The sequence below is a fragment of the Silurus meridionalis genome, chromosome 9, assembly GCF_014805685.1.
Source record: "Silurus meridionalis isolate SWU-2019-XX chromosome 9, ASM1480568v1, whole genome shotgun sequence".
Classification (NCBI taxonomy): Eukaryota; Metazoa; Chordata; class Actinopteri; order Siluriformes; family Siluridae; genus Silurus; species Silurus meridionalis.
The window spans coordinates 4,691,490-4,719,134 of NC_060892.1; the positions used below are offsets into that span (position 1 = coordinate 4,691,490).

At 38.0% G+C, this 27,645-nt stretch overlaps 2 protein-coding genes across 7 annotated transcripts in view; one reads left to right on the top strand and one right to left on the bottom strand.

Moving 5' to 3' along the window:
- Nucleotides 1-3,692, bottom strand: part of gipc3 (GIPC PDZ domain containing family, member 3) — a 22,333-nt gene extending 18,641 nt beyond the window's left edge. Inside the window, exons 1-2 of the mRNA XM_046856952.1 lie at nucleotides 3,556-3,692; nucleotides 2,375-2,675 (exon numbers count right to left, since the gene is read on the bottom strand). Of these exons, the coding sequence (XP_046712908.1) occupies nucleotides 2,375-2,626 (252 nt within the window). The 5' untranslated portion in view covers nucleotides 2,627-2,675; nucleotides 3,556-3,692. The remainder of the gene's footprint in view (nucleotides 1-2,374; nucleotides 2,676-3,555) is intronic.
- A 7,746-nt stretch (nucleotides 3,693-11,438) lies between these two features.
- On the top strand, nucleotides 11,439-27,534 carry si:zfos-943e10.1 (GRAM domain-containing protein 2B). Of its 6 annotated transcripts, none has more exons than XM_046857180.1 (12): nucleotides 11,439-11,687; nucleotides 21,024-21,176; nucleotides 21,366-21,420; nucleotides 22,076-22,148; nucleotides 22,477-22,580; nucleotides 23,042-23,140; nucleotides 23,330-23,470; nucleotides 23,562-23,658; nucleotides 23,875-23,955; nucleotides 24,042-24,141; nucleotides 24,739-24,846; nucleotides 25,318-27,534. In XM_046857180.1, the coding sequence occupies exons 1-12, from the start codon at nucleotides 11,596-11,598 to the stop codon at nucleotides 25,331-25,333; spliced, it is 1,119 nt and encodes a 372-aa protein (XP_046713136.1). In that variant the 5' UTR covers nucleotides 11,439-11,595; the 3' UTR covers nucleotides 25,334-27,534. The 6 variants fall into 6 exon arrangements, with proteins under 6 accessions (XP_046713136.1, XP_046713135.1, XP_046713139.1 ...); XM_046857179.1 differs by having other exon boundaries at nucleotides 11,440-11,687; nucleotides 21,021-21,176; XM_046857183.1 differs by lacking the exon at nucleotides 11,439-11,687 and adding an exon at nucleotides 16,866-17,114 and having other exon boundaries at nucleotides 21,021-21,176.
- Nucleotides 27,535-27,645: the final 111 nt, after the last annotated feature.

The following is a 27,645-nucleotide window of genomic DNA, read 5'->3' on the forward strand; positions in this document are numbered from 1 at the left end:
TAATATTAAAATAGTTAACTGCAAAAAATGAAACAAATAAAAACAAAAGCCTCATTAAAGATAATTTCTCAATTTTGAGGCTGATGATAGTAAAACAGAATAAAGCACTTATCATCTACACATTTTATTCAGCTGCAAATTACAAAATGAAGAATTTCATTTGTAGGCATGTCATTATCAGCAGTCCAAATATTTTATTCTAAGTCTAGATAAAAAAAAATAATAATTACTACTCCATTTGCATTTATACAGCAGTGTACAGCACAGCATCTTTCTGGCTAGTCATTAATCACTACTCAAAGTGACTGCTGCTACCATTAATGTCTTTTTTACCAAATAATGATCATGAGCTTTGAGGGTGGATAAAATCCCACACGCATTTCTCCATAAATCCAATATCAGAATCTTAGTCTAATATGGAAAATTGTCAGAAAATTAATTTTACAGTGTCCAACCAGGTCACCTATGGTATTTTATTAATTTTAATATCAATATTAAAATACTGTGATTTATGTTTGAGTATCTGGTCTCTGCAGATCTTTGCAGAATAAACAACAAAACCATAGACGCTGTGCACAAAGCCAGCTCCACAAGTATAAGGTTCACATGGTTTGAAGTGGAAGAACTCCTGCTGTAGAGCTCTGAACTCAACCCAACTAAACATCTTTGGGATGAATGTGTTTAAACCTGACTGCACCCCAGGCCTCCTCTCCTACATCAGTACCTGACTTTACTACAACTCCTAAGGCTGAATGAGACTCACACAAATCTCCAAATAACACTCAAAAATCTAGTGGAACATCTTCCATAACAGTGGAGGTTATTATAGGAATTTCAGTGTGGAATTGGATGTCAAATAGTATTTGAATCTTACGATTAGGTGGTCCCCCAAACCTTTGTTCACAATCTTGTGTGTCCGATTTGCATATGCACATGTCTTAAGTCTAAACAGGCACTAGGACCTGGAGTAGATAAACACATTTAATGGGGTGGAACTGCAACTAAGTGACAGTTAGAAAGGACTGTCGATAAGGGATCCTTTCAAGGACATGTGCAGTTTTATTGTATATTGTGTAGTCAATGAGTTTGCTACATAGGTAGCATTATCTTGGTTATTTCTTCACTTAAAGAAAAACATAAATGCATACATATATTCAAAAATTACAGAATAGCTTTGTACATTTACACTAATAATAATTGATTCTGATCTAATTACATTACTCAAAAAGTGTTGTAAAGTGTTGAAAGTGTTATTTTCCAATCTTTATATTAGAAAGGAAGGATGCAAAGAACTGTAATTGATATCCTTTAATTCAATAGCGTAAGTGTGATTGGTTTCAATGGATTTTCTTTATTATTACAAGAAACAAATAGTGTAAAAGAACTTTATAGCCGGTGGAGATCAATTTTAATATCTATCAATAGCTTTTCAAAGAAGCTATTAGTGTTGAGCAATGCATTATATCACAAGGTCTCATCATTGGTATAATAAAAGTGATGTAGGGCAAACGACACAAAGGCAGATAAGCAGCTGCATGTCTCTAATATGCTACAAAATGCGTTTCCTTCCAAACCCAAACACGCTAAACCGAAAAGCCTTTCGTTGAATGCGAAAAACACTAAACGTACAGATCTGTCATGACTCTTTTTATGTAACAGAATGCATCTTTAATCCAAAAACATTTGGGAATAAAAAGTTCTGTAAGTGTATCTTATCTGTGTCATGTGTTATATGAATTTTATTTTTAAAAAATCATAATTTAACATATATCATAACTATTTTGTTCATACATGCATGTTGAGAAATACAATTACAAAATACAGCATTTTCATCTTGCAGGTGGGTCTGTTAATTTGTTTTGATTTGTTTTGTTTATTTCTGGAGGATTTTAAAGAAAGACCTGACATATTGTAACCAGCAAAGTGTATTTCATGTCAGTGTTGCACATAGCATTTTTTGTGAGGTAGGTTTGCAACAATTTGTTCGGATTTTGTTAAAAAAATAACACGAAATATACCAAATATTTGTCTTTATGGCTGTGGAGTCAGTTTTAGGCATTATATTACAATCTATATAGATATAAAAGTATTATTTTATATATATTAAATAATAAAAATATAAATAACAATACAAAAATATTGTGTATCTTATTATTCTCTCTCTCTCTCTCTCTCTCTCTCTCTCTATATATATATATATATATATATATATATATATATATATATATGACCTTACCATTAGAAGTCAGCCTGTGCTTGGTTTGGTCCATTATGAGAAACCCATTCTGTCTCATGCGAGTAGTGATTATTATACATGTATAATTATTATTATTATTATACATGTTTTGCTCATTTTTATTCCTTTGTGGCTTACCTCAGAGGGAGAAATGTTGAAGACCTCTGCGATCTTGGCATAGAGCTCTTTCACATTGGTGAATCCATGAATGCGGCCTGTAGGACTTCCATGAGCAAGCTGCGTGTGAAATATCAATTTCGGTCTCGGACACGGTGGAGAAGGGGGTGAAGTTGGTAATGGTGGTGCAGAGGGCATTATGTTGCTTTCCTCCTCCCCAGGCAAGCTCTTGGAGTCCTGCATTTGAGGGCTCATGGCATCTCCGTCCTGCATCAGTTCGTCTTCAGACTTTTTCCCCGAGCCCTTCTGTAAGCTGTCTGGCCTGAACACATATACACACACACACACATACACAGCTGCCCCGTGCTGGGTCTGATGTTGAATTAGTGATGAGGGTAACCAGGTAACAGGAACAGGTGAGTGCTATTAGCTTTGCCAAGGAGAAATGTGACACCGCTTTAGCCAAAGGTCTTATTATTGATATAGGAGACAGAAACAGGACATAAAATAGTCGTGCACCTAAAGAATACTGAGTCTGAGTTATCTGTTATTATTCCTATCTGGCAGAAGAGACATTGCTTACACCTAGGAAGAGAAAAGGAACAAGAAAGGAAGAAGCTGTTGTTTAGTGGAAAGAAGTGAATAACTTTTAGAGATCACTAACATTAAAAAAAACATATAGAAGGTTAAGAAAAAAACTTAAATTTTTGTATTTACATTTTTTTATTTATTTTTTTATTTGGTTTGAACTCGTCAACCCTGGTAAATGACGTTACACTCAAATTGAGTTGCTATGACTGTATGCTGAATGATTGTATGCTGAATGACTGTGTGCTGGATAACTTTAAGCTGGATGCTTGTATTTTGGATGGCTCTATGCTTGATGACTGTATGCTGGAGAACTGTCTATAATAGAATAATAGAATAATAGAAAGTAGAGTTTGCGCTGTGTCACTGTGACTACTCACGCCGTAGAGGAAATATGCATGAAAACGCTAAAGAAACCATAACGCATGTGTTAGCCACTAACCAGGAAGTAGCTAGCTGCTAACACTAATACTAAATGAATGTAAACTAGATGACTATATGCTGAATGATTGTATGTGGGACAATTGTATACTGGATAACTATTTGCTGAATTATTGTATAGTAGTTGATTGTAAGCTGGATGATTGTATACTAAATGATTGTATGCTGGATACCCTCATCTGGTCACTCAACACCAGCTCCATCACCAAGAAAGCACAGCAGCGTCTCCACTTTCTGAGAGGCTGAGGAAAGCCAATCTACCTCCCCCCATCCTGACCACGTTCTACAGATGGACCATTGAGAGCATCTTGAGCAGCTGCATCACTGCCTGGTTTGGGAACTGCACCGTCTCGGATCGCAAGACCCTACAGAGGATAGTGAGGACAGCTGAGAAGATCATCGGAGTCTCTCTCCCCTCTATCATGAACATTTACACCACACGCTGCATCCGCAAAGCCAACAGCATTGTGGACGATCCCACAAACCCATCACACACACTCTTCACCCTCCTGCCATCAGGGAAGCGGTTCCGAAGCATTCGGGCCATCACATCCAGACTGTGTAACAGTTTCTTCCCTCAAACCATCAGGCTTCTCAACACAGAACTGAACTGAACTTTCACACACACACACACACACACACACACACACACACACACACACTGTGAAACTGTGGGACTGATCTATACAACCCAGACTCAACACACACTCGTACTCACTTCACACATTCATGTCTTCAGTACCACTCACTTCATTACCATAAACTGTTTACATGCCATTTTTGCACATCTTTTCTGGATTGCTGCTGTATTGCTCTTTTTGCACAACATTTTGTTTACATTTTTTGTTACTGTTCCTTTTACACCTCTTGTGCAATATACAACGGGTTTACTGGTGGCGCTATTTTGTATTTTGTGTATTTGTCTTACACTGTCTTGTGTTGTATTGCACTGTCCTGTATTGTCTTGCACTGTGTTGTGTTGTCTTTGCACTGTTTGCAGAAGGTTGCACGCGATGCACTTTATCTGGCGAGGACACTTACTAGTCCTTCGCCCTGTGTTTTCTGTTTTATGTGATTGTTGTTGTATGTAGCACCAGGGTTCAGGAGGAATGTTGTTTCATTTCACTGTGTCATGCGTCAGCTATATATGGTTAAAATGACAATAAAAGCTTCTTGATTTGACTTAACTTAACTTGACTTGACGGATGATTGTATATTAGATAATTGTATACTAGTTGATTGTATGCTGAATGATTATATATAGTATATACTGGATGATTGTATGCTGGATGTTTGTATATCAGTTGATTGTTTACTGGATGATTGTATGCTGCATGATTGTATGCTGGATGATTGTATAGTAGTTGATTGTATACTGGATGAATATATACTAGATGATTGTATGCTGGATTATTGTATACTGAATGTATGCTGGATGATTATATAGTAGTTGATTGTATGCTGTGTGATTGTATGCTGGATGATTGTATGATGGATGATTGTATAGTAGATGAGTGTATGCTGGATGATTGTATAGTAGATGAGTGTATGCTGGATGGCTGTATGCTGGATGACTGTATGGTCAATGATTGTATGATGGATAGCTTTACTTAATGACTATATAATAAATGATTGCATACTAAATGATTATGTTCTGTATATTTGTATGCTGGGTGATTGTATAATATATGACTGTATGCTGGATGACTGTATAATATATGACTGTATGCTGGATGACTGTATAATATATGACTGTATGCTGGATGACTGTATAATAGATGACTGTACTGTCAACTACCTATTACAGGTGCACTCTATAAACATCTGCTCAGCTAAAGTGTGATCCTATCAGCTTTATTTTGTTTCAGGCTGTTATGTTATTAATGTCATCTTGCCATCGATGGTTACAAGCAGTTTCTGTGTATCATTTCATTTGGATTAGCGATCGGATTATACTGAATTTAACTAGAATGTATGGGTGGTACTCTTTAATCATATCTTTGTTAACTGATTTTCTGGATGATTCATTAAACTCAACAGCCTTATGAATTAATTTTATCTCAGGGTTTTGACCCTGAACTGTTTAGACTCCGTTCCTGTGAGCTGTATCTTCACCGAGTCAGTAATAAATACAAGACAAGCTGTGCTAAAAGCTATAACAAACCAAATGAATGCAAATATGACTAATACCTCCAAAATCTCTGACATTGCTTTCATTTTCCACAAAGACTTTGTTAAATTGTGTAATGCTTCAGTTCAGTCAAGATTTTGCATATCAAATAGTTTGTGTGAATTTAACTATATTTAATATCACCTACATCTGTGTGTGTGTGTGTGTGTGTGTGTGTGTGTGTGTGTGTGTGTGTGTGTAGGGAGGGGGAGGGGTTATACAGTATATTGCACATAATAAATTTGCACACAATTAATATTATTAGTGTGACATGGCTGCTCATCAGGGATAAATGCACACTATTCACCTTGACTGTTGATTTCTGTAAAGCTGCTTTGAGACAATGTCTGTTGTGAAAAGCGCTATACAAATAAACTTGACTTGACTTGACTTGATATAATATTACGTTTAAAATGGTGCCCATTGAATTTAATGTTGCATTTTATCTATTTATTTTGATCAAACGAGCTCCGTTATCACCTCAACTCAAAGAATTTCATGGAAGGTATTCTTTCTGTAAAGCTATCAGCAAAATGAGCCAGATAATGTGCATGAAACCCTGAATGAGACACTTTATCGCGTTTGACAGCCTTGAACACACCTGTAAAGGACAGTAAGCCATAAAACACAGCTGTAAAACAGCCCTGTTTTATGTTCTACCTTGCTTTTTACCTCAATTTTTTTCCTTCACTAGTGAATTTCATACACTGCATATACATCACATATGTAGACACTGTGTGTTATTTTTTTGCTTTTTCAGATTCAGGTCAGATGTGTAATAATGTGTCCCAGATTACATACAGTTTTTTTCAGTGGCTTTGGAACGTTTCTCAGATCAGAAATGAAATTCTCAACACTACTTGTTCAACATCCACATCATGTAGTCACTTGTGCACATCATAAAAGCAATTTCTCATTGAACAAATTACTTTTATTGAGTGTGCACAACTGTCTGCTGTTTCCTTTATTATCAGTTGTTCATTTCATGTAGATCAAAATATATTATACAGTTTCTCACCTGAATAGTCTTAAAACCCCCAAAACATCTAGGGATTAGATCATTGAATAAGTCATTGCATGCAAAATGGTTAAAGCAATTATCATAATCTGTGTATCTTATCTTCTTCACATTTCTATTAAACTTTTTTTTTGTAAATGTGTCATGAATTGATGAATTGTGCAATTAAATCTTGAATGCCACTAATTAGGCGAGTGTACGGCATCAGATCACCAATGATAAACTAGTTCTCTAAAATTGGTCAAAGGTGAATCTTGTGAACCTTCAATTGGTGACGGAGCAAAACACGAATTACAATTTCTGAAAATGGATGAACAACCAGGAAACAAATAAACACTAAAGTAAAATACAGTAAGTGTGAATCCAGTCCGGTCTCTTGCAATCAATATCCCACATAAAGTAAAGGTACATTTGTGCTGTTGAAATTCATAGAAGAAATTCAGCCTTGTGCATTTTCTATCATTGTGATCCAAACCTGAAGTTTACATCAGGAACTGAAACCGTGTGCCTTCATACTGACAATATGACTAAACGTTTTGACTATCTTTTTTGGAACAATGACAAAAGGACTTGTTATTCTGATGGCAAATATTAAAAATAATTTGAGAAATGTTCCAAAGCGACTGAGAAAAACTGTAATAAAACGCCTGCACAATGAGCTTGCTAAAGGGAAAAATGGACATTTTGCAGGTGATCCACAAACAACAATTGAATGAACTGTGTGAATGTGCAATATACAGTAGTTACAGGACACAATATACTTTTTGTTTTATATGGCAAATGTTGGCACAGTTGAAAAATGTTTCATAGTTTTTGTCTAAAATCTGCAGCATCTGAGTGTAGAGTTGAAAATGTACCATGAAATTTGTTGTTATTATACTATACTGATTGTAGGAGATATTGTATACAGTTTTATTATTATATCATATTTTTATATGCACAATCATCTTTCCCTTCCCAAAGTGACTTTCAGTTTTTCAGTGTATAACAGGAACAACATACATGCAAATGCATGCAAACTGGACAACATACTGTACATTATTAATATATATTTTTGTGTTGTTTGTTTGCACTGTCTTTTGTTTGCACTGCTTGCACCGGGTTGCACACGATGCACTTTATTTGGCTAGGACAACTTACTTTAAACTTTAGTTCTGTGTTGTGTATGTAGCTCTACGTTGTGTGATGAAGCTCTAAGTTGTTTTATGTAGCCCCGGGGTCCTGGTTGAAATGACAGTAAAAGCTTCTTGACTTGACTTGGATTATTGCATTCCTATGCAAAGCCCCTATACACATTCTCACACTCACCTCTAATACCTAGAGGTCATTTAGCATAGACAGGACACCTACTGCTGGCACATTTTTTGGAGGTAGGCGTTAAACCTGAGTTTAGGATGGAACTGTGGAACCTGGAACTGTATGGCAGTAGTACTATCCACTTCACCACTGTGTTCCACGTGCTATTATGTTCATCTGTTTTGTTTTGTTTTCTTCCAAATCAAACTGTAATCATTTGCGATTTCATTACCGTTTAACACACTGACTAGATTGACTTCGTTTTTAACTTTCTGCTGTTGTCATAATTGTATTGTTGATCTGTGTCTCAGAATGAATACCTTTACTGTAAACTCAAAACTATTTACTAATCTAGAAAATTCAGAAGACTAATACTGAAAGCAGAACTCTTGGTAGGTTTTTTTTTTTTTTTTACCATTCACACAATATTAAAAACATTAGTAATAGGCTTGCCAACAGTCTAGATTAATACATGATTCTTGGGACCCAATGATGACTACATGGTGCTTTTCGGCCTTTCTTTTTACATTGCAAATGCACCACAAAAATTTAGACATGAACAAGTGATGAAACAAACAGGGTATGTGCCAGGTTAATATCTAAAATTAGCCTATTACGTGAAAAAGAAAAACAAGTTCTATGCAAAGGACCCTGTTATACATACTCTAAGAGTCTACATTTGTATATATGTATCTATGAGGCAATGTTATGAGGCAAAATACCTCATTTACAACACTCGCCTGGGGTCCAACATTTGTTTTTTTTTTAAATTTCCTGGAGCTACTGTATGCTAATTTCTAAACAAATATGGTGGCTGATCCATGGTTAGCATGTTCTTTTAGCATGGTTTTTACTTTTTCCTCTCCATGTGTTGTAATGTGCTATAATTGCCATCTTCTCCATGTTCATGTTTTTGTAAAAATGCCTTGCTGAATAGGCTGAGTTATATGTACAAGTACAGATATGCAAGATATTTAGTACATATACTCCGGCTCTGTTATAAAACAGGGTCAAATTCAAAATGATTGCCACCATTTATCCAAAAGAATAAGCAAAACTGATGACAGTCGAAACATTACTCAATAATAATAAAATTTTTGGTCAAAACGTGGAGGATTATGCAAATTTCCTGTCGCATCCTTAAAGTAAAATCATTCTAATCGTGATTTTCCAAACCATGATATTGAGTATAATCTTGGACATAACCTTGTCATGCATTAGTTTTGTATAACAGCAAGTTTAATTATGGGAAATTCCTAATGTAAAAAGCAGCAAAGAGAAAAGTACCAGGTGCAATTTTAATGATAGTTTTGTATTAATGCTTTGTTTACTATACAATGACCATAGTCTTGAGACTTATTTTAACTTATATATAAAAGCAAATAAAAAAACCTGGATATATAAACAAGCTTCAAAATTGTTCTGCATGCAGGAATAGTCCAAGATCCAAGACAACCTTGTTAACCATTAGACAAAGACACAGAGTCCTAGTACTTTTCTTCTCTTATGGAAAGCTGAATTTTGACAAATAGTAATTGCTGTGTTCTATAACTACAGTGCCCAGTACAGAGTTTATGAAAGACAGTTTCATGTAACAGATCATACACCATGTGCACAGCAACAAGACACAAGGTTCTACTGTACCAGCAAAGTCTCTACCAGGCAAAGATTGCAGACAGCAGACTGGGGTTTCAAGATGTGCTGCAGCAGGACAATGATCCCAAACATACAGCCAATGTCATTATGTACTATCTTCAGCGTAAAAAAGAACATGGAGTCCTGGTGGAAGTAATAGTTTTGGCCCCCACAGAGCCCTGATCTCAACATCATCAACGTCTGTCTGGGATTAAATAATAAGACTTGATAGGGTTTAAGTGTGGATAGTTCTCTCTCTCTCTCTCTCTCTCTCTCTCTCTCTATATATATATATATATATATATATATATATATATATATATATATATATATATATATATATATATTAAGTGGCGGACCGCAAATTTGTTTAGTCTCCACCTTCGCACTTTAAGCGCTTTTTTTTTTTTTTGACTATCATTAAACTATTATTATATAACTTCAAAACATAAAAAAAAGAATAATAGAAAGTAGAGTTTGCGCTGTGTCACTGTGACTACTCACGCCGTAGAGGAAATATGCATGAAAACGCTAAAGAAACCATAACGCATGTGTTAGCCACTAACCAGGAAGTAGCTAGCTGCTAACACTAATGCTATGGATTCTTTAGCGTTTTATGTCCAGCTTTAAAATTTATCTTAAAAGGAGAAAATCCTGACAATTCCACATATCGAGGGAGTGAATGAATGATAGAAGGATTTAAGACATTTGTTAAAGTATGCTGAAATAAGTAGAACAGTTAATTAGACCATATCTTTAGAAAATTAAATATTAATCTAAAACACGCACACATTTGTATTACGCAAATGGGGGCTAACAAATGTAAACTATTACATTTTTCCATTAAATTTTATTCAACCAATTTAATTTGTTCCAATTCAAGTGATTGTTTAGTTTAATCACTAAAGTGTTTTGCATTTTTCTTTATTCTATTTTGTTTGTATAAAATAATATATTATGCTATTTTTATATAATGTTTTACCAAGCGGGCATTTTATTTGAATCGATTTACAAATGTAAACGGTTTGAATGTTGATGATCACAAATGTTAATAATCATAAACTGTGTTAATACAAAACAAGCAGTTTTATGTTTTGCCTTTTTTCTAAGTACAGAAAATGAACCGAACTGTGAGTTAAAAACCGCAATGAACCGTGAATATTGTGTACCGTTACGCCCCTAATACAATCATATTAGAGCAAGAATATGATGTGTGTATATATTTATATCTATCACAATCTTTATACATATACTTGAATAGATGGATACATAAGAAAGGTTTTACATAAGAAATTATAAGTTTTAAGGAGGTGTATACATAAATAAAAAGGTATATTATTCTATTATATATTATTATTATAAATATATGGACTGTGAAACACCGCGTGACAATACAATAATAATATGTACCACACGCATCACAAGATGTCATATTCACAGAGCATGTGAGCGGGAGGAAAAACCCACAATCACACCGTTATTTATTCACCAAAAACCCTATGAAGTCCGCAAACACGCATATTCCCCATTTCCAGCCACCGCTCCGTCCTTATAAGGAAGTGGGTGGAGCTTCAAACATGCGGCTGCGTTCTGATTGGAAGCCGATCCTGACACGCGATTCTTTTTTTCGCACGCGCTGCGATTCGATTGGTCAAAAGCATTTGGTCCGATTTTGTCTCATTTTAATTAGCATATAAGAGGGAGGGGTTATTGTCTTCTCTCCACCCACATATCCGGTTCATCCCGCTTCAGGGTTAGATGAATGGGTTCCGCCTTTGCACGCTTCTGATTTGTTGATTTTATGTGACCGCTGATTGGTTGGCGGCGCGTGGGGTTAACTCCGGTTGTGATTGGCCAGCGCTCCGCGTGGTGTGAGCGATTAGCCAATCCGGATGCAGGACGTGCGCGCGCGTGCGTGTGTATGCGTGCGTGCGCGCGCGTGTGTATGTATAATGATGAGAAGGGGAATGGCGTCTGCTTAACTGTGTGAATGGCTTAGCGGAAAAGGGAGACTCATTACAGCGCGTCGGCGGAAAAGCAGCGGAGCGGAGTCCAAACTCGGGAAGGGAAACGGGTGTCAGAGTTTGAGGAAGGATGCTCGAAAACAAGAGAGAGAGACTGAAGACTTTTCTGAGGAAAATCGACGAGAAAGCCATCTTCGGTATCAAGCATTTAATGAAGGAAAGGTGAGTCCGTTAGCCGGCTAATCCGCTGCTTCTCAACCGCTAGCACGGCGACCCTTTCAGTCAGAAATACTCACTAAAAATACACAGAAATGGATTTTATTACCAATATAAATATATTCAAACTCCTTACATCTTTTTAATTATTTATAGCAAATATTTGTATTTGTATAATCTTAATGTTTCACTTCCATATTTGGTAGATCAACTTTTATATCCAGCAATTCACCAAACAATTCACTCTTTAAAACATGTTTGTTAAATATTTCATTCTTAAGCTTTGTTTTATTTATATTTGTATTAATGTACTTTATTTCAGCCTGAATTACTCACAATAACTTGCATTAGCCTGGTCGGGTTTTTCTTCACGACCCCTCACATTTTATTATATTGTGAATAATAAGAGCACGTGGTTTGTAATGTAGTTTTATTTTTTATTCATTTAAATATTAAATGGTTGGAAACTAAAATACTGGGTTTTGTTTGTAAATGTTGTAATCCACCCTGTCATTATTGTGTCATGGGCGGATCAGCTGGTATTGGTCCAGGAGGGAGGCACAGATTTCTCATTTATTTAAATATATTTATATTAGAATATATTTACATATATCAGAAAACTTTGTATCCTATTTATATAAATACATACGTGTCTTATACATATGTATATTTGTGTATGTATGTGTATGTATGTGTATATATATATATATATATATATATATATATATATATATATATAATGTGTGTGTGTGTGTGTGTGATGCATCTTGGCATAACTTTTATATAATCATACTTCATACATACACACACATATATTTCATATATTATATTTATATGCATAATTATGTTTTATATACATACATAAAAACTGTCTGATTGCTCATTGGCTGGTGAGGTTTGTAGCTGTTTGACCTCCTTCCTCACCTTTGGGGTTCGAAGGTTCATGATTTCTCCTTGGTTTGTTTTCATGTTTTATATTACATGTTGTATGCTTATTTTAAGCCATGGAAAATGCTTCATTTACAAAATATCATCGTATCACCATCACCTTGGTAGCATTTAATCCACAAGTGAACATTCAGGTCTACACCGGTGCCAATGCACCATGTGCATATCAGATATCGGCCTGGGAGACTGTGTTTAATCCCTACACGTGTGAATTCCTGACCGTTAAAGGTGTCTGGTCCTAATTAAAGCCTACTTGTCTGTTGTGCCCGTGCAAATGGTTGTCTATTCAACCACGTGTGACTGGATTGCTTGCTTTAGACGACTTCGTTTGATTACGTCAGGCAATGAATAATTAAGTTAATTGTGCACCGTGGGACGTCTTTTAAGACCATACTTTTGTTTTCCGGGACGTTTTCAGTCACTTGCTTGTCAGCTCATCAGGCTTCATATTGCCGTTTGTTTAGGTGTGGTCTGTAGAACGCTCTAGAGCCTTCAGCTGTTTTTTTTTTCACTTTTCAATTATGCAGAATTTTAAGATTGTGATACATTTTAGTTGAAAAAAATGTCTTTTTTCGATGCCGTTATACAATGAAAATTGTCTAATGGTTGTTTTTTGGTTAAAGAAAATTACTATGTTGTGTGTACATCATCAGTTGCACAACTAGGGATATCTTTTTTTTCTCTGCAGTTGCACGTTTCCTTAATCTTTTTGGTCAATGCCAGTGTCCTATTTCTGGCTGTTCTGCAAGGTCCGTTTGCAGCCTTTAGTTGAGCATCGCATTTGCAACTTTCACTACATGTGACTATTGTCAGAAATCGGGCCAGAAATCGTTTTGCGATCGTAACGCTTTTACATTACATTGTGCGTTAGTGAACAATTTTCCAAACTAAATGCCTTTTGTATTTTTTTTTTTTTTTACTGCACTATTTGGACAAAAGTTTGTGGACACCTGGCATCTGCATTTCGAACGTCCCATTCCACATTTAGTCTCGATTTGTTATTAAAATAACCTCCACTCTGGAATATGTTCCACAAATTTTTTCTGGAGTGTTTCTGGAGATTTGTGTGAGATTAAGTCAAATCAGGTACTAATGTAGGTGAGGTGAGGAGTCCTGGGGTGCAGTCAGTGTTCCAGTTCATTTCAATGGTGTTCAATTGGTTCAACAGTCAAGATCTTGCACTCCAAACTGTATTTCCATGGAGCCCATTTTGTGCACATTGTCATGCTGGGACATGGGCTTGAACTATGTCTCCTTGTTTAACTAAAGGAAAAATCCCATTCTACCACATCCAAAGTCCAATTGTGTGCCTCCAAATTTATAGTAACAGTTTGGGGAAGAACCACGTATGGCTGGAAAAGTCTGGTGTCCCAATACATTTTCCAGTATAGTGTATATTTGATGCAATATTTGTTGCAATGGAAAAAAAAAGTTTTGTCTTGCTGATTTAAATCTCCATATTTGATTTAGTTTTATGCCTTCCGATTAAAAGCATGCACGTGAATGCTGTACTTTGGCTGTAGGACATTTGTTTGGTGTTTGTCGTTCTATTTTTACCCGCCATGTGTAGGTCAGTTACAGGTGCTGTGCCAAGTGTTGAGTTCTTCGCAGCCTGTGTGAGCTAATGCCGTTTCCAAAAGGAGTCACAATCCAACCTCCAGTACTTGGAAAAGCAGCTGACGAGCTGATAGCTTGTGGTTTCCGTGGTCCCCTGTGGGAGTGTGTGGGTTGTTATGATGACATCGTACAGCAGCGAGTGTCTATAATGAAAGCTCAGGTCTCATTCCAACTGGGCCTGTGTCCAGATCATGGTTTGATATATTGCAAAATTATTGGCATGATGCACTTTTCTGAGATGTTGCTGTTTTTATATTTTTATTTTTTATCATCTAATAACTCTTCCATATCTTCCATTTTAGTGTTTATAAAACCTAACTGCTATGTTTTTGGCAGTTTGTTAGCAAGCATATACATTACGCTAAAATGAGGAGGAAAGTTAGCAATAATTACACACAGAGACGTAACGACGGCCCAAATTACAGACGTACGCAAGCGAGTGACTTTACAGGGCCCCGTGTGGACGGGCCTCTGCTTCGTTTCCCAGAGACGTGTTAATGATTTTTCTGCAGGGTGTTAAGTTGAAACGAGTCGAGCAAAAAGTTCAAGACAGTTTGCCTAATTTTTGACCTCAGTAAATTCTAGGCGTATCATATAGGCAGCTTCGCCTTTATTACACTTTCGTTTTTCTCACATCTCTTCTTTGTGTTGGTTGATTCTAAGAAATCGCACACCAGACACCCATTTCCTTGCTTCTCACGCATCATGAGGTGCGAATAAAAGACTGGTTAAGCCTTTTAACAAGAAAATCCTAAACAGATAAGTGTTTATTAGTACCATTGTTGCCCATGTAATAATATAATTATGATGACTGTGATCATGTGTTTGTGTAGAAACACATAAAGCCCCCCCTAACATGACATGGGCAATATAAGGTGGACCAAACTTCCCTTATATTGTACCATGTGTCAGAAATACAGAGAAACGTGTATATAAAATAATTAGTTTTGTGTAAGTAATGATTAAAATAAAAGTATGATGAAATCCACAATTCCTTTTTATACTTTACAGTAACAGTGTGGCGTTTTAAGTTTGACAGGTTGATTGTCTTGCCATGAATTTCTCTTTCCTGTCAGCTGCTGCTTGTCAGAATCACGTGAGTCCCGGGTGGGAAGTCCACGAGGTTCACTCCTGGCCGTGTTAACCGGTAGAAAGAAAGGCATCTTCTGTGTGGAAAGTCTGTCAGAGGAAGTCAGTGTGATGAATCGAGCCACACCACTCCAACGCTGGGGCGCTGGACCCGCTGGCCTGTTCACAAGTGGCCCATTGTTGTGTGGCGTCGCAGCCATTGGCGTTCAGGCGGATCTGACCATCGCGCCGGGTTAGAGCGTGACCATGTACAGCGGCATTTACTTATTGTCTCGTGGCTGAGCTGTGGTTTGAGAAAAGCCTTTTCTTCTATTTATGGCTTCCAGATGTTTGCTCGCTTTCCACTTTTTCAGACCCTACACATTATGTATTAAGGAAAGGGTTAGGCTTTGGGTTACAGATTGGAAGGTCAGAGGTTCAAGCCCCAGTTTTACCAAGCTGCAGCTCTTTGGGCCCTTGAACAAGGTCCTTAGTCCCCTGTGCTCCAGGGATGCTGTATCATGGCTGACCCTGCGCTCTGACCCCAGATTTCTTACATCAGTGGGATATACGAAGAAAGAACTGTCATGTGCTGTAATGTACATTATGAAAATTTCAACATTATGTTGAAAATCTCAACATTCTCTTTAATTCCGTGTTGATTTGAAAGCAATAAAGAGACCTGACTGAGATTTGAACTGATATTTGTCTGTGCATTGCGTCCTGTCTAATGGGCAGCATAGCTGCAGATCTTTATGCATTAAAATCCAAAAGTTTTTTTAATTAAAATATTTAATCCAAACGCATCACTGAAAAAGTAAAGAAATGTATTGTTACTGACTCAAATCTTGAACAGTAGTCGGTTTCTCATTCCCGATTTCCTGCTGCCCGTTTCAGGCAAGCTGTACTCTCGTTCCATTACTAAGTATGTCCTAAAGCAGGAGATGCCCAGGTTGTGTAACACGTGGATTATTCAACACCATTAGCTAACCGGTTAGAAAGCTCGATTGCACCCTGGACTGACTTAATCATCGGCTGTAACTCTGCACTTTCTAGCCCTTTGATCGAAAAACGGCTTCCTCTGAATTGAGCAAACTGTTTACCTAAATTACTGCTTATATGAAAATCATACAGAGCCTAAATTTCTTCCATTGCGTCATCAAAAGTCCCAAGTCCTATAAGGTGTGAACACCCTGGGTAACCACGCAATATACAGTTCAGTCAGAACCGATTTGTTTTTTTTTACGAACTTCAATCCAGACTGCCACGTTTGTCATGGAATAATTTAGAGGCCTGTTCTTTGTTTCTCCCTACTTTAATTCGAGAAACTGCACCTTTTCCCAGACCCTTTTGTGAGGCTCCCCATTGTCTCACTTTTCTCTGGCCATGTGCACGCTTTCCATTCCACCAAAGAGTCTTTTGACGGAATTTAAATGAGAGCGCAAAGACACTGCGTCCTTTTCCACCACCCACCGATCCCAACACAGCCCTCCCTTGTTGCCAAGGAAACTGCACAGTTGGAGGTAGTGCCTTATGGGAAAAACGTCCTCTCTCTCACTCTTTTTCTCTCATTGGAAAGCTACAGATCTGTTTGCGTAAGAGCAGTGGCTGTAAAAGAAGAGACCTTTAGACCCAGCATCGTCTCTGTTTCTAGCTGTGAGGTAACAGGTTGAGAACTCGTTCTTCAGTTCAATCTATCCAGGACCTCGCCATCCAAGTCTGTCATGGACCGCGAAAAGCGTCCGAGCCTTTTGGAACGAGCAGATGCTGTAGATGCTGTAGAGGAGAGGAAGTGGTGAGGTAGGAGAGCTTTCACATCACTGTTTTACAGCGTTGGTTGGTTTTGAGTCGTTCTGGAGAATTAAAGGGGAACTTTAGTAAATTTCTTGTGGTAAATTTGTGTCAGAAATTGTTCTATAAGTAGTTTGGTCGAAACAATCCCCGCGTCCAGGTGGTTTTTCTGCGTTGCGCCGTTAAGGAAGTGGGACTGTAAAAGCGGATTTAACGATTGTCAAACATTTGAGCGTAGCACCCGGAATGTGTTACTGACTCATTGTTTCGAAAACCTTTACTTCAGCGCGTCTTCGGCTCCTTCTGGAATTCTTGTAAGGATCCGCATGGAGTGAACCATGGCCTAGAAAGAAGACAAAAGTCCAAAGACTTGCTTAATCGGACGATAACAAAGAATCGCTCTCACTTCCTTTACGTCAACACAGAAGACGTTACCTGAAGCGATCTTTATACCGCTGAATGCGCTGGTCTTTAACGATTATGTATTTAAGAGTGAAAAAACTCCATGGGCAGTCATGTTCTGGCTGTCTTTATAAGATTCATGCAGCCAAAAGCAGATTAGTGAGACATGTTTTGATTGTGTCAAAATGGCTGACGTCCTCTGTCTGAATGAGGAAATGTGCATTTTAAAAGCAGAAAAGATCCAGGCAACGGGGTGTAAACGATTCAATATGGATAGCATAAGAAATTGTCGTAATCCACTTTTGCAAGATATAATGGATATCCTGGGACCACCTTTTTTCGAATTAAACATCTGTTCTTTCGAAATACTCTTTACTCAATAAAAGTATTCTTTCATGACTGCAAAGTATACTTCTGAACTTTTTTGGATCTACATATGCATTGTGGGAAATCCTTTGAAAGAAAATGATACGATATAACGACTCACTGATTTGGAACAGGATGTGAGCGAGTAGATTTACAGGATCATGTGTTTCCTGTTGAGCGTTTTTTTTTTTTTTTTTTAAAGGCCTGTGCCTCAATTTAGTCCTTGGTCTGAGTCGTTTTTATAGCCCTGGCTATCTATGTTTATATTAAATTACCACATCATGGTAACTTTGTCTTCACACATACACTATACACTTCCTGCTCCTGTTTAGCAGAACCTTTTGTTTTAACGAAACCTCTTCCTGTGAAACGCTTTGAATTGACGCAGTCTCTCACGGTCTTACCTGATGTGGTTAGCATTTAGCTCTGAATGTGGCTAGGCTACCAGCATTTAATTTTTTCTTTCTTTCACATTTTGGAATCTAGGTCACTGTGGCTTTAAACGATCTGCTCTCTTTAAGCTCTTGCCAAACTTCAGTGGCTTTCAGTGGGAATGCAAAACTGTGCTAAACAGTACGTGACTGTCATATTTCGTTTGGTTTCTTGGTCCTGCGTCGGGCGTGTTGTTTATTAAAAACATTTTATAATAACTGTCTTTTCACATGAGCTTTATCAAGCGTCTTATTGTCTCCTCGTGAAACAGGAAATCAGTCAAAGGCGCTCACGTTGCACTCTGCGCTATCGAGGCTGCAGAGTTGGAGTCCAACGCTATCATGTTTTGCTTGGACAGCCTAGCCCTTTTAGAAATGTACTCTATGTGTCCAGCATTTCTTCTGCCCACCAGGCTCCTCCTACCAGTAATCCTTTTAAAAAGTAAACAGCCATGGCCTGATTCTTCACTGATCTAAAACGCACCTATGGACATGAAGTAATCTGATTCCTGCTGCTCCATAAATGGTCCGTGGTTTAATGCGAAGGCTTGCTGCCAATACGCTTCGGCTTGGCCTCTTGGACGTTTTATCCATCTGCAGAGTCTGAATCGAGGAAAAGCAATTTTTATTTTTGTTCGCTTCGGTTTGGAATTAGGTTCATTTTAGCCTCGTATCTAAAAAGTGCTGCAATACAGAATGCAATACGTATTCAGGTTTGATTGCCTTCTCGCAGAGATTCATCGGAGACCACCTCGCTCAGACTGATCGTTTCGGTCCACACTCTTAACACACATTCCCTACTCAAACGGACTTCTATGTAAGCACCTGTAGTTTTTTCCTCTTTGTCAGTTCAGGGTTTGTAGATTGTAGGAGTACAGACGTTGGTCTAATTCTGTTCTTTCAGCCTAGTCTTTTCTTTCAACAGTTGTGAGGAACATCATCTCTCTACACCTCAGCTCCATGTTAACTTTTTGTTTTGTTTTTTGCTGTCAATGGAGCCGACACAGCTCCACAGCTCAGCTACTTTATAGTGCTCCAAGGATGGAAAAAGACAAACAGTTATCAGGCAACTGGGACTTCCAGTAGAGTCAGGAAGAGACATCAGTCTCTGTAGTGTTCTAATCAGAGCCTCTTCTGCATGTGTAGTTTAATGAGGAGCAACACGATCTATACAGAGAGATGAGGACAAGCTGTTAATTAAAACAATAGGTCGCTTTGGTTTAATGAAAAATATTTTGGGCTGTTTTTTTTTCTTAAACTGAAAACATAAGATACAGAAAACTTCTTTTTTTGTTTGATTTATTCATTTCTTTTTTACAATTGTAAATGTACAATAGTCAAAGTCATAAGGGAATAGTCATAAGAGAGACTTGAACCAGCCCCCTGACATGCTGGTTATTCCCACAGAATTGAGGCCCTCCACGAAAAGAAGAACTTGCACAGGAAGCCAACGTTTACGACTAACTCCAGGTCTCTTGGTAATTTTTCTCCCCAGATGGTTTTAAGAGCAAAGCCAGTCATCAGTTCCGCTCTACCCAAAGAAACATTCTCACTTAGTCTGTGTGTTTTCATTTTTTTCCAATATACTTTTTATTAGATGTTATTTCCCCCCTCAAAAACAACTCTGATTATAGCAACCCAGATGCGAGATTCATTGAGAGGAAAGAGGAAATGGAACAATTGGGGTTGGTTCTTGCCTAATCGGGGCAAGTTCTTACCTGCACGCTTGCGTATGCTGCATTGTGTGCACCGGCGGAGGTGTTTCGTTTCATCACGCCATGCTGTGTCACACCTTTTTAAACCTAAGACCCACCTCTTTTAAGAATTTGTGTTCAGTTGAGGAGCTGGTTTACACTGTGCGCCGGTTTGCTGTCGCGCACTGAGCGTTTTAATTATTATAATTTATTTATTTTAGTAGACACAGCTAGGTTTTGAGTTATTTATTTTGTTTATGGCTCGTACGAGATGAGTGTGATTTACAAAGGAATGACTTGAAACTGCTCTCGCATCGAAAGGATTACGTGCTATGCATAGATCACTGAGTTTAAGATTATCCAAACGACTACATGAGTTCAGGTATGCGTGATCAGATGTCAATAGATATGATCGTGTTTTTCCGTCTTTCTCTCACTCTAAAATCAATTTTAATTGCTGTTATGGAAAGTGAGTAATAACAAGGACCATATTTAATATCCAAGACCATAAAATCCAGATAAGACTCCTGGACTTGTACATGTCATAAAACATGGGTTGTTGTGTCAGAAATCAACTGTTTTATCAAGACGACGTATATTTTTATCATCGCCCTCAATCATAGATTTTACCCAAGTGTTTGGGGGGGAAAAAGAAGGAACCTTTTGGACATTGTAAATGTCTCATGGCTTTTTTCTCATCATGACTCTGTAGGAACTTTTTCTTTTTGTCTTATACAGTTAGATTTTATGTTTGTGAAGCGAGTAGCATTGATTTAAGGTCATCTATGAGCTTTGGAATCTCGTATTTGCCTAAGCTATTGTGGAAAATAAGATCAAGTAGAAATGGGTTAGTGATAAAGTCAACAATCACAAACCACAGACTGACATTTATTAATCTTCTGACTGACTGACTTTTTTTTCCGTCACAGCTGTCAAATGAGTGTACAGTCTTTACTACTTAAATACCGCATTTCACATTTTTAACCTTTTACCTTTTTTTTTTTTTTTTCTCCACCTCATAGCAGCTATCCGGTGGAGAGCGGGTCTCTCCCCACGAGAGCCAAGAAGGAGAAGATGGCGAAAAAGAAGCTAGAGCAAAAGAAAGCCTTCAGTTTGGAGGAAGCACAGCTCGAGATTGAGCAGCAGAACAAGTGCCAGAGCAGGCCGGCCCTGCCCAGGTAGAGTGGTGTTTTTGTCTTTAAAAAAAAATGTAATCCCTGTTTTGTTCTTAGTCACCACCTAAATCTGTAGCACATACAGTACATATGACCAAGAAGTGAGTGCTTGGAGTTGTTTTTAAACTTTGCATCTGCTTAAAATAAATAACATTCTGCTTTTTTTTTTTTTTTCTTCCCCCCCCTCCTCAGGTCTCAGACAGTAGGAGGACATTTGGAAAGGAATGACAGCTTGAACTCAAGAAGTGTAGGTGTACTTGATTACCACTAAGCCACCATGAATTGCATTTTAGAAGAAATCATGAATAATTTTTTTTTTATGTAGATTTCGCAATAATTTCCTATTCACGTCATGATTTAATGATTAGTCTTCTCAGTAGTCCAAAAGGTTAATGCTTTACTGAGAAGCCAGCGTTTCTCAAAAGTGGGGTCTAGGGTAGAGGTCGACTGATTTGGGTTTTTTTATTCAGAAATCGGGGCCAATATGATGCCTATTTTTTTGGCGATTTTCTTTTTTCCCCCTCTTTATTCTATGAAATCTCCTTCTTAATTAATGAGACACGATGCATAAAATTGCTTGAATGAAACATTTATTATACAACACAAGCCTCTGCAATCAGTGCACTGGTTACTGTGGATTGGTCGATTAATTTTTTTATTTTTCCCCCTTGATTTTAGTGGTTTTAAAATCACAACCCAACATTTATTTAAAAAAATTATTATTATCGAGATCTGAAAGTCATTTTCAATGTGTAGAAAAATTTCAATTATTCTTATCATGGTATTTATTATTTTATCTTGCAATTATAAGTTATTTTTAAAAGGGTCCTCGATTGCGAAAAGTTAAACCAGTTGGTATAAAATATTTAAATTAAATCCTCTGTCTTTTTCCTTCTCCACAGAGCTTCATGAAGCACAACAAAACATTCCACAAACTCTTTCCTGACATCCCTGAGAGCGAAGACTTAATGCACGGTAAGGGAATCGTGCGAATCGCGCACGGCGCAATATTTGCTTTCGCTCATATCATATCCTCATCATGCATCTCATCTGTCACATGATATCGACTTTCCCGTTCTTACGGCTTTCTCGTATTGTTAAGTGATTGCGAAGTTCTCGGGTTTGTTTGCTGAGGTGGTACCGACCTTTACCTTTAATTGTCTGAAGCTTTGAAGCTCGAGGGCAGGGGCGAGGCAAACACAGCTGCTGATGGGAAGCCTGTAAAATGTAGTGACCTCACACTTCCAGGATTGCTGCGTAAGCCTTTTCTAATTGTGTGTGCATCTGCGGTTTTTTTCTACAGCCTACATCTGTGCTCTGCAGAGAGAGGTACCCTACCACGGTCGTCTCTATATCACGGAGAACAACGTTTGCTTTCACTCCTCGGTGCTCCTCAAAGCCACCAAGGTAATTTCGACTTGACCTTTGAGACTGTAAACACAGATGTATTAATATCATGGTTGAGAAAATCCACCCTTCTTTCAGGCAAACATGATATTAATAATCTAGTAAATTGTTTAATGCAAGAATTCATATGGGACGGAACACTTTTCAATCTCCTGCATGGTCATTGTTTAAAGCACATTCTAAAGCTTTTATATCAGATCTTTATTATTCATACCGAAACTTACTAACTTTCTCTTTCATTTCACAATAACCCAGGCCCTGACAATCAAACGCGTTATGTTGCACGAGCAGGAACTAAAATAAAAAATAAAAAAAATCATTCAAATTTGGCCTGAGACATCTTTCAAAACGTATATAAGTAATAAAAGCATTAATGTGTATTTTTTCTAAAGGTGAAGGGATAAGCTGTAGGGTGTGTTCTATATATTTTACAAGTGTGTGTGTGTGTGTGTTTGTAATAGGTGGTGATACCGGTGATTAATATCACTGTGTTGAAGAAGCAGAACACAGCACTGCTGGTGCCAAATGCGCTCTCCATCCGCAGCAACCTGGGAGAGAAGGTCAGCTTTAAACTTGTGTGTTAATATACGACAGGATTTTAGTTTTGTTTTGTTTATCCATTTGTTGCATGAATTTTTGCATTTTCATCAAATTTGGATAATCTTTTTTTTAATAATGCAAAAGTCCATTTATTTTTGGTATGCAGGTTTCCGTGTTGAGCTTTTTGTTTTATTGTGCTCATTTTGCAGTATTTGTTCGTGTCCCTGCGAAACCGCGAAGGCTGCTACAGGTTGCTGCGTGCCGTTTGCACCCACCTGGAGGACGGCAGCGCCAACAGCAGCCCGCTTTTCTCATCCACCGAGAACAGCTTCGATCAGGGCAAACCGATGGTGAGTAGATCGGCCTTCACGTTCGCTTTCTCTCTTTTACTTCATCCATGTGTAGCGGTGGCTGATTGTATACGCGTGTCAATGTTTGCAGAACTCGAGCCAATCAAGCCTTACTGACGCCTACGAGGAGGTTGATGGAACAGACTCAGGACTTTTACTCCAACCGCCTCCTACTAAACTCCGCAGAGGTGAGACACAAGACGCATGCACATATTTCACATTATGTAATCGTTGTATGTTCCTATGTGAATCAGGATGAGATATTTTTGTCGTTTTTTTGCCCACCCGTAAATTTACTTTATAAATATGTGTGAAGAAATCCTCTGAACAGAATGCAAAGCAAAAGAGAATGTGCTGTGTGTTTGTGTGTAGTAGTATTTGAACCATGTGTGTCTGTTTTTTAGCTTCAACCTCGAATGGAAGTCCTCCAATGTTGAGAAATCCTCATAGAGTACAAGATCAGAGTTCAACAGAGGAGTACACAGGTAAAGCGCATACACGTTTACACACGTACACGTCATATTATAGGATATTAGCCTGGAAATTTATGTATGTGTGTGTTTGTGTGTAGGAGGTTCGTGGATGTGGAGTGTGACCGACGGTGCCAGATCGTTGCTTATCCAGAGAGAAGCCGCCAGCCTGAACACTTTGCTGCTCATTTATTTAATGCTGTAAGTAAATAAACAAAAGTCTAAATACGTACGGATAGAAGCAATGATAGGGGTTAAAGAGAAAAAAGACGGGATGTTTCTGGAGTGTCTGCTGCAACATTGGATTGTTCCACACATGCAGCATTAAGGAAATGCTCTATATGCATTATACAGTATATTGTCTTTCCTGCTGTTTTGTATGTTTTGTGGAATTCTGCGTGAGTCGCGGTTGGTTGAACGCTCTCAATAATTTATGATTGCCACCGGCATCTGTCATCTCACTCGCACACATACGTGAAAATCAAGCCGGCACGCCAAAGATTTGGCCTTTCCAACTTAACTAATTGGCGGATAAGCGATGCCCAGTGTCATCATCTTGGAGTAGCTTGTGCCAAGGGCCAGATATCAACTTGTTTATGCACGCCAATTAAGATTCCTCAAAGTGGCATTCTGCTGGTATGCTGTTTTTCAGGATGTTAATCATTTCTATGAAACTTTTATTTTTAAGCTGAAATGATATATTGCATGTTGGCAAATAACTTTTGGTTTACTTTGGATCGTTTGCAGCTCGGTGTGTATGATGCAATGCTAATAACACACTCGCGTGTTTGTGTTCAGGGTGGTGCTGCTCGTGTTGTCCTCTGGGTATATCGGCCTGCGCATCGTGGCACTGGAGGAGCAGCTGAGCACCCTGGGAGCCATGCCTGAATTCACTCTGCACAGCAGGTACGATGCATTATATCCACTCTCTGGAGTATAAAACACACGTCTCAAAGTCTTCCTCGCAAGCAAAGAACATTCGCAAACCTTTCTATTTTTGACAATCCAACCACGATCTCTTATATAAGCTTTTTATATGGACACATCAATTTCTGGTAAATCCCCAGGAAGTAAACTAATGCAATGTTATGAAACACGGTTTTATAATGAAAAATTCAATCATTTTCATAAAAAAAAATTTAAGAAGTCATATTACGGGAGTCCTAAGAGGCCATGGATTATTTATATATATATATATATATATATATATATATATATATATATATATATATATATATATATATATATATATATATATATATATATATATAAAATATTTGTTTGGGTTTTTTTTGTGATCTCGACATTTCTCTCTCGTAATCGCGTCGAATGTTTGATATTTTTCTAACCAAATTCTTCTCTCACTCTTGCCTCCAGGTACAAGGACACTTGAACATGACGGAGAAAGATGATGTTTTATTATTTATTTTAATCTAATGACCCTGAGGAGGAATGACAGCTCCTGATGATGTCAGTCCATATTTCATCAATTCTCACACACCATTAGAGCCAAAGCGCTGCAATAAGTGCATTATTCACTCTCAGCAAGAAGAAAACCAAAGCGCTCTCTGACTCTGCATCAAACCAGGAGTCTCGCGATGCTTCTCCTCCCAAAACCAACCAAAGACTCGGAACCGGAGGTGGGCGGAGTTCGAACGACAGGCTGTCTGTTAGTGTAACCCGGATACACTTTGCATAAAAAAAAACAAAAGGCTTTTCCTCCTTTCCAACGTTTCAATCTCAAATGATTTCAATCTGTCATCCTTTTCTGATCAAGCTCCTCTCGTGAAGATGTTTCTCTTTTTTTTTTTTTTTAATCACCAGGTGGCAGTATTACACAGTGCTTTGGCATGATTCGCAAAACGATCATTGCTCGGTGGCCAACCTTTTCCCCCTTTTCCCCCCCTTTTCGTTCCTTGTCATTTATGGATGTATGGGTCTTCTATGCACAAAATAATCTCCTGATCAGGTATTTGAACCCCACACTCTTCTTTCCTCCTTTGGTACTTTCGCTCGTCTAAAACAGTCAACGCCTGTTTCTAATCTGACGGACTATTTAAAAAGATCGTGCCACTGTGCAGCCTGGACTGGACGTTTTTTCAGCTACAGAGAGACTCGGCCTGAGAAAAGAAAAACATACTTGAGTCGCTTTTCAAAAACAATATATGCATGTTTAATTTCGAGTGGATGCGAGTGAACGCTGTACATAAACTGGGAGACTTGAAGTGAATCTGAGCACTTTAATGTTAATTATACAAAAGGCATCAGACTGTACAATAAGGGCGACTTGCTATCACCATCCGGATCCGGAGTATTGTAGCGGCACCACCCTGCCCACGCTTGTGCTTTTCAGTGTACCAGGACGTCCACTAAAATCTCGCGGTTAAAGATCGATTATGCTGTAACTTGTTTTCTAAAATCCGACGTAATATAAGGCGAGAATGAAAAGATTTCATTACTCCACCTCCTTAACCCCATGAGCAGATAGCCCTCAAAACACCCCTTGTGGTGGACCCTGGTATTAATCAGATATTTGAGTCAGTCTTTTAGGAATAAGGTCTTCAGATTGAAAGGCTTTTGTAATCATGACGTGGACATTCTGGTGCACTTTTCATGGTTCAGTAGGGGTTAATATCTCTATCCACTTACAGAGGGAGGCAGATCTAAGCCCAAACACTTACATTAATTTATCATACAGTTGAGCTTTGTGTCCTACAAACCAGAATAACTTGTATACATTTCACACATCTGGTTTGTTAGTTGTAGTCTCTTTTGTCTAACCCGCTCCTGATCTCCTGAAACGTCTCGCTAGAGTAGCTCTGTGGAAGTGCACAAGCACAGGACAGCCTTCCTTCACACACACACACACACACACATATATAAAATATGTAGTACAACGCCAGCTTCCGATGGTGCTATAGAGTCTTTTACTCAGGGCCTCTCGCACTCAGAGCCCCATTCAGTTCCCTCAATCTATGCTTTCTCAGCTCATACAGCAAATATCGAATAATCAATGTACGATGTCTTACAGCAGGGAAAGCACATGTTGAAGTCAGCTCTGGGATTTCTTCCCTAAACTTCTCTGCTGCTCCTTGATCTCTGATTAGCACAACGCTAACTCCACTTGTGTTCATTCATTACTAACTACAGTGTCTGTGCACCACCAGGAGAGTCTTTTGTCTTTTCTTTAAAAAAAAAATATATATATAAGATCTGTATACCCCAATAACGGTGCATGTTGATCATCCCTATGGGGTATTTCGGTCTCTGATTTTGAGTTTGAGTTTGATTTCATATATTTTTGTTTTTGTTTCCTTTACCGAAGAGGAACGAAGTGTTGCACAGAGACTAATTGAGATGAAATGTGTTTGACTCACTCCGAGCTGTTGTAATTCCCTTTCAATAACAATGCAGGAATTCAATGTGTATTATTTCTGTTTGCACTATTGAAGGGTATGTAAATAATATTTTGTATCGTTTTTTTTTTCTCTCTTAACGAGTCCCCGCTGATCTATTTATTGTGTTCTCTGTAAAGAAAAAAGCGATCTCTGTGAGACCGGCTTTGACGTTTTAATAAAACAAATGATTGGGGAAGAGTGCCCACTTTGTGGGGTCCTTTTTGTGTTTGTGTCAAACGAGTACGGTTCATTACAACTGGTTTTATCGAGTGTGTTTCGCTAGTAGCATAGTACCATAACTCTCAAA

Excerpts from the sequence above, each read along its gene's own strand:
- si:zfos-943e10.1 (XM_046857179.1), top strand. The coding sequence starts at position 11,596 with ATGCTCGAAAACAAGAGAGAGAGACTGAAGACTTTTCTGAGGAAAATC. Across the intron at positions 22,581-23,041 it reads TGCTCCTCAAAGCCACCAAG|GTGGTGATACCGGTGATTAA; the intron begins GTAATTTCGACT and ends TGTTTGTAATAG. Across the intron at positions 23,471-23,561 it reads TCGATCAGGGCAAACCGATG|AACTCGAGCCAATCAAGCCT; the intron begins GTGAGTAGATCG and ends CAATGTTTGCAG.